Raw genomic sequence first — 12656 nt, 5'->3', positions numbered from 1 at the left:
ATTTTTTAGGAATAAAAATGAATATAAATTGAGTCATTTATTTAACTACAAATAGGACATAACCGTTTTACCCTTAAAAAAATGATTATTTGTGGGTCATGTGATAGATTTAGAATAAAAAAAATTCAAAAACTTAGATTGAGATGAAATTTTATTTACTTGATTTTGTGAGGGATGTGAAGTTACCATTTTAAAAATAAAAGACAAAAAAATTTATTTGACAAAATGTAAAAAACGTTTTGAATGATTTTTTCTTGCTTTTTCACACTGTTGACATTTAATTTTTCTTTTTTCAACTCCAGTAATAGACTTTTGTTGATTAATTAAATATAATCCCAGATTAAACTCCAAAAGTCGGCAACTCTTGAAGTCAACCTAGGGACTTAACTACCCAACCCAAACCCCTCCCAAAACCGATGTGGGCACTTGCTTCTAAGTGGTAACTACCAACCTAATACCCCAGAGAGCTTGTTGTCTTTTTTCAATTCTAGTAATAGACTTTTGTTGATTAATTAAACCTAATCCCAGATTAAACTCCAAAAGTCGGCAACTCTTGAAGTCAACCCAGGGACTTAACCACCCAACCCAAACCCCTCCCAGAACCGATGTGGATAACAAACTATGTAGGGCACCTGCTGCTAAGTGGTAACTACCAACCCAATATCCCAGAGAGCTTGTTGTTTTTTTTCAACTTCAGTAATAGACTTTTGTTGATTAATTAAACCTAATTCCAGATTAAACTCCAAAAGCCGGCAACTCTTGAAGTCAACTTAGGGACTTAACTACCCAACCCAGACCCCTCCCAGAACCGATGTGGGAAACAAACCATGTAGGGACATTTAAATTTTTCTTGCTTGCCTCGTTGTGTAAACTGAAACTAGTTTGTCTTATGCAATTTCTTACTATTTGTTACAAAAAAAAACAACATAGAAATTCAGAGAGATTAAATACAAAAAGACAGCAAGAAATGCCATGTCTCTATGGTCGGTATTTCCCTGCAAATGAAATAAAAACAGAATTTTGATCAAAAGAGAGGGTCAATATTAAATTATGTTGAGAGACAGAAAGAAAACAAAAGATTTTGGAGCCATCATTTTTGCCTGCGGTGTGACACTTAAATTCTTTAAAGTTGTCATCAGCAGCAACTTCAAATTTTGTTTTATTGATTCAGATACAAATACTGAGTCATCAGCAGCAACTACTTCTCAGTATTTAATCCCATATTAGAAGATTTATCATATTCGGATAAATTTCTGGTGTGGTTCTATTTCTGCCTTTCGTTTTACACTTTTACTACAGTCTGCAGGCCGCCTCCGAACGGCTGCCTCTAGAAAGTCAACCGAGTTCGTTAACAAAGCCATTAAAATAGCAAATTATCTTGCATCCAAGCCTCAACTCTGGAAACCGAATAATAGCAAATTATTTTTACAAATTTATCTGCTTTTTTTTTTTTGTAATACAAATTTATGTGTTTGTATTATAAACACATTTTTATCTTTTATATATTATATTAAAAAAGTGTTATAATTTTTTTAAAAAAATTATCCCCAATAATCTTCTATCCAAATACCTAGTTTACATATTTTTTGGGTAAAGAACCATTACGTAGTTTACATAAATTATTTTAATGGCGAAACAACAAGTACCGAAATGTTTGGTAAATGGGTATAAGGATCAGGAATGGAAATCAAAGTTAACGATACCCGTATCTGTTTTGTAGTAAATCACAATCAGAATCAGTCAATCAAAATGGAAGTATTGGTTGTGTTTGGATTGCATTTTCCGTGATTTTTCATGGAAAAATTACTGTAGCGATTTGATGTATGTAAGGAAAAAAAGTAATAGGGAAATGTGATCACGGAAAACGATGTAATTTTTTGACGGAAACCGGCAATCCAAACAAGGCCAGGTTATGTTTGGATTGCATTTTTCTGGATTTTTTGTAGAAAAATTATTGTAACAATTTGATATATGTGAGGTAAGAAAGTGATTGAAAAATATATTCACTCCAAACAAGGCCTAATAGATCGTGCCCCTATCATTCTTTACTTCTAATTTGAGTTTCAAATTAATTAGCTCTTCCCTTGAATAAAAATGAAATCCATTCCACTTCCGCGGACCAAACAAAGAAAGGGAAATGACCAAAACTTTATAGTTTATACTCACTACTAGTTTCAGTCTATGGTTCCAATTCCGATTCCAGGAACTCCTGAACCAAACATGTCCTAGGAAGGGGAGTTGAGGCACACGAAGTATGAATTCACATACATAATAGAGTAAGAACTAAGAATTGTTCAGGAAATGTAGGCCAGTTGTAGAGCCAGCCGCAGCTGTCCAATCACTTGGCTTGGACCTAAGGCCCAGAGAGCACAGACAGAGGAAGACAGCAGTGAGACAGAATTGAAAGAGAAGAATAAATGAGGTATATGCACTAAGAAAGAAATAAATAGAGGAGGAGGACTTGTCACTAGTGGAGGAGGGGAGTAAATATTGAGGTTCACGTGAGAAGCGAGAAGAGAAGAAGAAGATGAACACAAAATCCAAAACAGCACAATCTTAAACAAGATACTTGGAACAGCTGCAAAATAGCAATAGGCCAATTAGCTGAAAGTGGTCTGATACCTATGTGTATATATACGCCCATGTATTAATGCATGGTTTACACTTTACACTTTTGCTAGTAGTTGGACTTAGGGTTGGGTAGGATGATTTCGGAATAGCTTAGTTAGGTCTCGAATTCGTGTGTTCGAGTCACTTCTATATCACTTGTGTATACGCAGAAAGATTAATTTGAGAAAATTGAAATACTTTCTGTGTTAAAAAAAATATATATATAATAGTTACTGCTACTACTACTACATATGTCACAAGTATTTGTGATCGTCATCGATCGTTGGCTACTACCTTAACAACTGAGAACGACAACCGCTTCTAAAAGAGTTAAAAGAGACTATGACCTCACCTTAACCCTTCCCCTACCCTTACGTTTTGCATCTTTGAGTTGGAAACCTTTTGTGTATATCTGAATCTGTCTCCATATTTGATTTCCAATGACCTATTTCTTTCATTTTTCTTCTTCTTTTTTTCAATCACCTACTATTTCATTCCTATGCCAATCCATAAAAGGTCATTTTCGAAAGCCTTCTCTCTTTTCTTTTCTTTTTTTTTTTCGTGTGTACTCTGTGTGTGTGTGTGTGTGTTTGCCACCTAGAAAGAATTAAGTATTTATTAGTGTAACGAACCTTTGAAAAGAAAAATTAAAAAGAAAGAGATGCCCTTTATTTTATTTGTAATGTTGGCAAACTTTGAGAGGAGTTAAAGAGTGCAATTTACCTTGTGTCCAGAAGGCTCCGAAAGACAACTGTATGGCATGTTTCACAAATTGAGAATGAAAGAAATGGATGAGCGACAAATGGATGGAGTTATGGGAATGAAGGAAAAAGGCAAGTAAAACTACTGTAAAAGGAGACTTCAAAGCAAAGTAAAAGAAAAGCCATAACTCCTGGATACTTTAACTGGTAATAGGGGTTACAACGACTCGATTCTTCATCCCTAAGCCCTCAATTCTCCCCCTTTAACCCCAAAATGATATGTCACAATCTAACGCAAACTGTCTGGTCACAATCACCTTAGATTTTCTCTCTCCATCACAAGCTACTATTTTTAACACCAATAGAGTAATAACCTAAGAAGCAGAAGCCATCTAGAGTTTGGATACCAGATACGAGATACCACTCCTAAATAAGTACAAATAGACAAATCAAAAATACAAACCATACATACAACTAAGACAACCCTAGCTAGGTGCCAAATGCTTTTGGCTATTTTTTTCACTTCTTCTTCTTCGGGATGAACTTAAAAGAGTATTTAAAGAAGATGGGTTGTTCCTTCCAAAAGAAGAAGAAGAAGAAGAAGAAGGGTTGTGGGCCTATTTTCTCTGTTTAGTTTTCAAAGTTCAAACCAACAAGTTAGAAACAAGATATGCCTTTAATGGCTGCTGATGGCAAAGGCCTGAAGATGTTATTAATTTCCTCTCCTTTTGCCCTTTTCCTTTCACCATAAATGGAAAAGGGAATAGTACAAGGCTTGTTTCCCGCTATGACATGGTTGGATCTTCAGAGCAAACATGTTTCAATTTGTCCAGAATGTAATGTGACCAAAACAAATAATAACACCATGCCCCCCACCCCCCACAATTAAAAGCTTCATTCAGTGGTTGGTGCCTGGTGGGCACAACACGTACTGTTTCGTGTATCTTTATTTCTCGTGAGAATTTTCAATTTCAAAAATATTTACACCATGATATGTTTTGGAGTTCTAACGTTTGGACAAAAAAAAAATTCATTTTCAGGATAACAAGCCCAAACGGTTAAAGCGCATTACTGGAGAATCAGCACTTGTCTTTCCAGTTCAGTTCTCCAGTTCTTGCTTAGAGATTCCACGCATGTAAGCAGAATTTGTCCGTGCATAAGTTTTGTCATATCCTCGGGAAAGCCAGAAGAAGTTGCATCGACTATGGACATGGGCTGCCAGGGTCCAGCTTTAATTACATGCAGCAAATTAAGCTGGTTCTGTCGTTCTCAAGTTCGTCGCTTGTATTACTCGAGGAACTGGGTTTTGACGCGTAAATTAACCAATTAAGCAACTTGAAAAGCAACTAAGCAAGCAGGACAAATTCAGCGCAAACACATTTATCAAATTCTACATGAAAAAAAAAAAAGCTACTGTAGAGCATATTCGTACTAGTAAAAGATAAGCCAGTATTCAGGGAAAAAAAAGGTTTTGACTCTGCAACCCATTAGCAGTAGTTCCTAGGCTCGGTGCAAGAAAAATCCGCTCGACAAAAAGATGCAGAAAGTCTAGCTAGATTCCCAGAAGATGTGTTTAAAATGACTTCTTTAATGCAAACGCAAATAGTCAAACTACAGAGTGATGATCAGACTGTTCCCCGTGAAGACAAAATCTAGGGAGAGAGAGAGACAGAGATTGATGGGTGGCATTTCTTGGCAGCCAAGATCCATCGGATGGGACACTATCCGTCTTATCATCTAAGATCCCCAGTATTACAGCTTACAGCTGCTGCGCCTGTATTGCCATCTTTCTCGCCGACCTAACTCTTTGAAACTCATATCCATAGAGGGGCTGTAGATCAACTGGAATGCAGACGATAGGCATCAGGCAGCAATCCTGAAAATCTTTTGGAACATCATACAATTCCCAAATATTCAACTACATGGACAAAACCAGGGGCTCTGCAATCAACAGGTTTACACATTTAGGTTGGTTGATGGTTGAAGTTGTCTTATCTAAAACGTTGAACAACTGAAATTAGTTTCGCAGCAATATTAACAAAAACTATATGGTGAAATCTGCAGTTAAGTAATTTTAACTATAGATATATATATATATATATATATATTGTCCCAACGTTTGCATTACAGATTTACTGTTCCATGAATTTTGGGGCAATGCTTGTTTGTGTGGCCTCCAGGTCGGTAGCCCTTCTCCTGGTTAAAAGAATCAGTTGTAAACAGTACTGACTCTTTGGCAGCTCTAGATGAAAAAATTTAAACCCTTCCCGCAGTGAGGAAGACGGAAATTCCATGTTCAAACTCAAGCCAGTTTAGTTCGTATGTTTTTGTTCTAATACCGTGTAAGTTTTGATGGCTGAGAATTCTATTGCCCTCGGATCATTACCTGCCACTGCTAAAATTTTTTGCCTTTTGTTTTTCTTTGTTTTCACTCTTCTGTCTTTGGAACCAAGAGTCACAACAAGGACCACCGGTCCTTGCAGCCTTGCAGGCACTAAAAACTCCACAAGGCCCAAGACCTCATCTCTACAAAGTGGGCTCCTTGCCTGACTGATATGGTAATACGAACGGAACAAATGATTAAATCAAGAAGAGTTGATAATTTCAGCATCATTGACCTTTGGCACTTTCCGTATTCAAACAATAATAATCAAGAACCCATGATGAGTTGATAATTCTGATCCAATGATACCATTTAATTTAAGCCATGCACCTCACACATCAGGTAATAAGTTCAGATACGAAGAGAATAGCTTTTTCCCGTCATCATTCATTCCTCTGTTCCACGCCCCCTGCTGTCAGTGTATACTCCATCAGCCCAATGGAGAACAATGGGAGAAGTTTACCTACTTTTGCATGAATTAGTCTTCAACAGTTTGTTACCAATCGAGGAAAAACCCAACAATAGCAATTACCAACGTACAGGAACCAAAAAGGAAAAGAAAAAAACACCTGCTGGTTTCAAAAACTTGCCCCGAAATATTTGTCCAATGGAGGTTTAAGAAATGTCACGACTTAACAACCTCAAGCAGCACTGCAACTTCAGTTCTTTCAGAATGTGGAATCAAGTGACGGTACATCAGTTCCCAAAATTTGTGACAATAATACAGCAGAACAAGTGAGTCCTTGGATTGCAGGATATATTTAGAAGATGAGGAGCATGTGGAAAAGCATTACAAGGGCTTCATTCTTCATTAAGGACTTTCTTTGCTACATGTTTAATAATATTATTGAAAACAAGCTCTTCTTCAAGTGGTAGAAATTCTATACATACAGGTAACGAACATCTTAAACAAAACTGTGATTGCTTCTGAAATGTCACTTCTTACATAAAAAGAGGAAATGCATGTACAAACTTGTAGGAAGTCACTACCTGATCTACCACCTTCTCACCAATGACGTGAGCAACTGCAAAATCAAAACATAAAATTGTCTGTATCAGGAATTAAAACCAAACAATGTTTCATCCTGGTTAAGGGTATCAATCAGGAATGTATACTATCTTAATACACTGATTTCCAACTGTTTGTCGTAAAAAACTTCATAGACACAATATCATTTAGGTCAGATACAACGCAATTTCTTCGATCCATGTTTTTAACTTCATCAGATGGTTAAAACCAGATTCACTTTTAAAATATGTAAACAAACACGAAATGGCCTCATTTACCCTTAGTTCACTTTCTTTTGATCTTTATATCAGCTATTGAGTAAAGCCTGAAGCTGATTTGCGCTTAAATTTCCATTCAACATCACAGAGCAAAAGTTCCTTAAAAGGTGTCCATTCTCTTGTTTTAGCTTTTCATTGAATAAGCACAGATTGGTTAAGGAGGAGAATCCTGACCCTGATCTTCTATGCACACTGACACCTCAAAATTTTTGTTCTTCATAGATCTGGTACCATTGTCATGATTATTGAGAAGACTTGCATATAAATCATTGGCAAAGAACAAATTTCAAAATTTTCAGGTCATTTAACGAAATCATATGAACAAAATTCACTTACAAGATGAACACAACTCTAACCTTAAATTTCAACTCTGTGACTTAAGGTGAAAAAAAACAAATCATACCTCAAACAGTTCAAAAGGGCTCCCCCGTCTATAGACATCATTCTTCTTGCTTTTGTCAGGATAGAATATGCTAAACAACAGTGCTCTCCATCCAATTAGTAACACAGCAGTACTTCCCATGGTTACTAAGATAAAGTTGATTGGCGGAATATGCCTGACTGTTGCTGCTCTTATTATCAAGCCCAGCTGCCAAATGAGGGAACCAAAAATTGAAGCAAAGTCCTTTATGAATAAGAAGAAATAAGTTGAAATTGATATCAAAATACAGCCAAAATTCAAAAGAGAGTCCATTAGGCATGATGATGCATGAGACATGCCTGTCACAAGCATTAATGATTCAAAGTTCCATTTGTGCAGGTAACTGAACCCAAAATAGGTTGTTGACCATTCTGATGCAGTGCCAAGGAATGTAGTAGTTCCTTTATAAGGAACCACAAACAGAGCAAGTTTTACAATCTATTTACAGGACAGCTAACAAATGATTGAGATTCATTGTTTCATTGTGAATCTTTCACATCCAATACAAGAAAGGAGGCAAATGCTAGGAACACTAGAATTAGGAAAACTATCCCTACTACGAGGAAACAAAGTTGTTGATCATCACACATAAACTTATGCGGAACAGCCTTCTGCTCATAATTATACCTTCTGAGGTATGATATGAGATACAACAGTATCTGCCGTTGTCCTTCCAGAAGTTAAGTGTGTCAACCCAACTCTCAAATCCTTGTTAAATCAAAGGCCAAAAGAAAATCAACATCCAAGACTATCCAACTTGTCCAAATTCCGCATGTCGTGAAGTCCTTCAGATTCATAGTTCAAACAATACAAGAAAACGATGCTAACCTAATGGTCATTCTGCTCTTGGTTTCATGTCTGGCCTTTGCTGTCCTTGAGGTGCAGCCTAAATTTTGGAAGGACTTATTCAACTTTGTATGCGTCTTCAACTTGAGGAGAGGATTCCCATTCCAAAGAGAACGGGTAGACTAAAAAAGTTATTAAATCACAATGAAATCCAAAATTAGCTTTGAATAGAAAAATTCTTGTATCACAACTACAGATTGATCACTGTCACGTTAACCTACAATTTTGTATCATACTAAGTTTCAAGAGACGATAACATCTTGATAGATTGTAAGTTGCAGCCTAACTGCTGTATGTTTCTCCTTCTCAATAAGCATTAGAATGAAACTTTGGTATTTGCACGTCCAGAAAATCTCTAGAGGTAAACAACCACTATTCTTGTGTTAAAAACTCTAATTTCAAGTGTATTTGGGGTAAATACTGGACGGAAACTATCTTCAACAAGATTCCTATACTTTTTTCAACAAGATTCCTGCTAAAATTTATAAACTGAAAAAAAGAGCTTCGAGCTACTAGAGTCCTGCGATATGATGTTTCCCAAAGTCCATATCCCCAACCTAAATCCTCTCCTGAACCACATATATGCTCACTAGCAACTGGTGGCATTTAACTCAGTCACATTTCAACCACAATCCTTCACCAATCTAAAAAAAATGATATTTTAAAAATATCAACCAGTTCAATAGTAGTCCGACAGAATGCTAAAAGGGACTTACCGGAATGCCCAAAGCCCAAGACTTGGCAGCTACAGTTATAGCTTGAGACCGGCCATTCATGCCTCGACCATCTTCCCCATATCCTCCAAGGAAATAAGCACTCAAGAACCACCCTAATTTTACCAAGGGACCATACACAATAATTATTCTCAGCCCCTAGGTCCAATTTTTATTATCTCCACATATATACAACTAAAATTGAGTCAGAGAAAAGCATACCAGCCATAAACGGGTCCGCAGTCTTCAACGTTTCGAGGTCAAAAACGTCAAAGCCATGACTAAACCTTCCAATTGCTGAGAACAAGAGCAATGCCAACGCATCCCCACCGGCCAACAAAGCCACCCACCTAAAATGAAACCATTTTTTCATCATATCAGAGGGGGAAAAATCCCAGCTGTTTAAAAGAAAAACATTCAAGATAGAAACAAGGAGGAGAGGGAAAGAAATTACCCCCATTTAGAAATGAGGGTAGAAGGGGAAGAAGTGGGCTTTTCGAATTGAATGACACCCTCTAGAGGAACATCCTGTTCGCCCACCAAAGTGATGGGAACATCCTCTTTGGCGGAATTGGGGGGAGTGGAAGGGCCAGTAGGAGTAGCAGAGGGGCGGCTTGTGGTGGATTCAGCATTGGCAACAGTGCGGCGTCTGGGGAAATTATGAGTATTAGTGGGTGGGAATTTGGGTGGTCTGCGATTGGAGAAAAGAGGAGGAACTGGATTTGTAAATTGAAGGGAACAGCGATGGGTACAGGATACTGTCGCCACTGCTGCTCCGCCTGCAGCTTGGCTGCTCAGAACATTCATGTTATCTCTCAGGCAAATTATCAAACGCCTTTGATACGAAGTAAGCACTTGGATAGGAGCCCCTAATTCCACGCAACGTATGGCTCTTGTAGAAATGGGAAAGATATTTACTTGGTATTTTTGTTTGCCAGGTTAAGAAGAATGATTTCTACTACATTTTTGTTTTTTCCCTTTGTATTATGTCAGTTGAGCAGAAGGATTGTAGCGAACTCAATAGGCGAATGGCTATCTACCCGAAACTATTCGAAAATGGCAGTACTATAAATTTGGTTTGGCTAACCGGTCAAGACGAGCCTGTTAACTTTTTTTTAGTAAGAGTGAATTCATTCGGAAAAGTATTCTTATCCCTGTTAATTTTTTAGTAAGAATAAAATTAAATTGAAAAAAAATATCTAAACACACGAAATATATTTAATATGAGTGTATAAATTCACATAATAAATTAGACGTATCATTGAAAAAATTCATATAAATTTTCAGCTGTTGAACCAACATTTGCACTTGAATTATTATAGTATATATCATGAAGTAAATATAATATAAGGAAACTAGGCAAATAATAGAAAAGGTTTCATTTGGTAAAAAAAAAAAAAGGATGGCTACAACCTTTCTTGTCGTGATTTACTATGCTTTGACATTACAGCCAGAAAAAAAAAAAGGTTAAGACTGCCTAGGTGCTTCATTTATTAGTTCATTAAAAGTGGCTAACGGAGTTTCATAGTTGTAATACTACTAACCTTTTCTTAAATTTTTATATGGTAGTATTTGATTGCATGACGAATTGGATTACTTAGCTACTAAGTATTGACTATCATAATTTGCCAAAATGCAGCTTTTTCCTTCTTTGTGTGTTAATATCAATATTTTTACTTGCTGGTCTAGAATATTAATTGCAATCTAAATAGGTGGATCGACTATCAAAAACTAAAATATTGAATTTTCCAGGAAATAGAGAAAATAGGAAAAAGAAAAAGAAAAAAGAAAGAAGAGGTGAGGATGCTGAACTTTGGATCAGAACAAAAGGGGAAAATGAATTTCTTTATCCGATTTGAGAAGCCACGATAATAATGAGGATATTACTAGTAAATAAGGCCAGTTCCTCTACGGTTGTTCCTATTGTATGCTAGTGAAGAAAATCCATAGACGTTGAATTCAGTTGGAAAACAATAATGTGGATACTGGTAGCAAATAAGCCATGCACTTCCGGAATAGGGGCAGGAACAGTTGCAGGTTCTTGGCAGTTCATGGCCAAGATTTGGCCAAAAAAATTTGTAAGGTTCAGATTTTATTTTATATCTCGTTCTTAATAATATGTGTGGGATCCATAAAATTTTATTCTAGAATTACACGTTATTGAAAGTAAGTTACACCATGTGCAAACAGTGTCATGCCGTGTGTAAATGCACATAACCTTCAGAATGCAACCGTTACTGCTCCGGGTCCTACACTTCCTCTTTTTTACTAAAGTTAGTGAAGAAAAATCAATGAGGTTGGATTCAGTGGTAAAAACCTGTTGCTGAATGCTGACTTCAAGTTTTTTTTAATTTGGGTTAAATTGTTTTCAGTATTATAAAAAATAACATTTGCAATAAATACTAAATACTAAGTAATAGATGGTGCTCAAAAATTTCTAATTCATAGACCAACGCTCACAACTTCTAATCACCTTAGAATGTTGCAATGGATATCGTATACAAAAACTTGCCAATTCTAACAAACACTCTCATGCCAAAAACATTAGAAAAAACAATAACTTTATAACTGAACTCTCGTGCCAAAAACATTATAAAAAAATAAACCATTTTATAACTGAACTAGAGATGATGAAAATAAAAAAGAAAACCACCCATTTTAACTCCCAAATGAGTTGAGTAATACAAACAACTGAAGAAAACAGAAATACTAGGACCAAAAGAGATGATTTTCTCATTGACTTCAAAGATGTATTTATATACAAAGATAAGGATCTTACCTATATAATTTCTATATCTATACAAATAAAGATTTCCTATACAATAGTGAACTACCAAAACTGAACTCTCGTGCCAAAAACATTATAAAAAAATAAACCATTTTATAACTGAACTAGAGATGATGAAAATAAAAAAGAAAACCACCCATTTTAACTCCCAAATGAGTTGAGTAATACAAACAACTGAAGAAAACAGAAATACTAGGACCAAAAGAGATGATTTTCTCATTGACTTCAAAGATGTATTTATATACAAAGATAAGGATCTTACCTATATAATTTCTATATCTATACAAATAAAGATTTCCTATACAATAGTGAACTACCAAAATTACATCCACTAATTTATTAGCTAAAGATTCCAAAATATCATTCCGTAAACAACTGCACTAATTTCTGCAATTTCCTAAAGTATCATTTCGTAAATTGCTGCACTAATTTCTGCAATTTCCTCAATACCCCACCTCAAGTTGGAGCATGAAGATTGGAGATGCCCAACTTGCTAAGAAGAAATTGAAACTAATCAGTACCCAAAGCTTTAGTGAAAATATCAGCAAGTTGTAGAGTTGTACATACATGAGCTGTTTTAATGTTCTGTTGACCTTGGTCGATCAATCCTTGGTTTTGATGATTATCAAACCAAAATGTAGATTTGGGCTAATGTTTTTATGTGAGCAATTTGTTAGAAGAAGCAAAAACAGGGTACTCATGTGGGACGTCCGAAAGGAAGCTATCGGACGTCCGAAAGGATGAAAAACATCAAGAAGGAAACTCTGTCGGACGCTCGTGAGGAAGCATCGGACGTCCGGAAGCATCGGACGCACGCCTCGGACGCACATCGATCGCATCGGACGTCCGAGAAATTTCGCAAAGATTTGATGACTCTCTGTCAACGTTCGGACGCAGGGTTCGGACG

The 12656-nt window shown here is 36.3% G+C and overlaps 1 protein-coding gene across 10 annotated transcripts; it reads right to left on the bottom strand.

The window, feature by feature from the left end:
• Positions 1-5891: 5891 nt before the first annotated feature.
• On the bottom strand, positions 5892-10020 carry LOC113713297 (uncharacterized). Of its 10 annotated transcripts, none has more exons than XR_011822504.1 (7): positions 9416-10013; positions 9184-9311; positions 8965-9077; positions 7385-7570; positions 6685-6719; positions 6264-6359; positions 5892-6160 (listed from the first exon to the last, which is right to left on the bottom strand). XR_011822504.1 is itself a non-coding variant. In XM_027236989.2 (6 exons), the coding sequence occupies exons 1-5, from the start codon at positions 9766-9768 to the stop codon at positions 6690-6692; spliced, it is 810 nt and encodes a 269-aa protein (XP_027092790.1). In that variant the 5' UTR covers positions 9769-10013; the 3' UTR covers positions 5892-6106; positions 6685-6689. The 10 variants fall into 10 exon arrangements, 3 of the variants coding, with proteins under 3 accessions (XP_027092790.1, XP_071925623.1, XP_027092791.1); XR_003453503.2 differs by having other exon boundaries at positions 5892-6157; XR_011822505.1 differs by having other exon boundaries at positions 5892-6106.
• Between the last annotated feature and the right edge of the window lie 2636 nt (positions 10021-12656).

The sequence above is a fragment of the Coffea arabica genome, chromosome 10c (assembly GCF_036785885.1).
Source record: "Coffea arabica cultivar ET-39 chromosome 10c, Coffea Arabica ET-39 HiFi, whole genome shotgun sequence".
NCBI classification, from domain to species: Eukaryota; Viridiplantae; Streptophyta; class Magnoliopsida; order Gentianales; family Rubiaceae; genus Coffea; species Coffea arabica.
The sequence above is the reverse complement of the archived record's forward strand: the minus strand, read 5'-3'. Positions and strand labels throughout refer to the sequence as shown.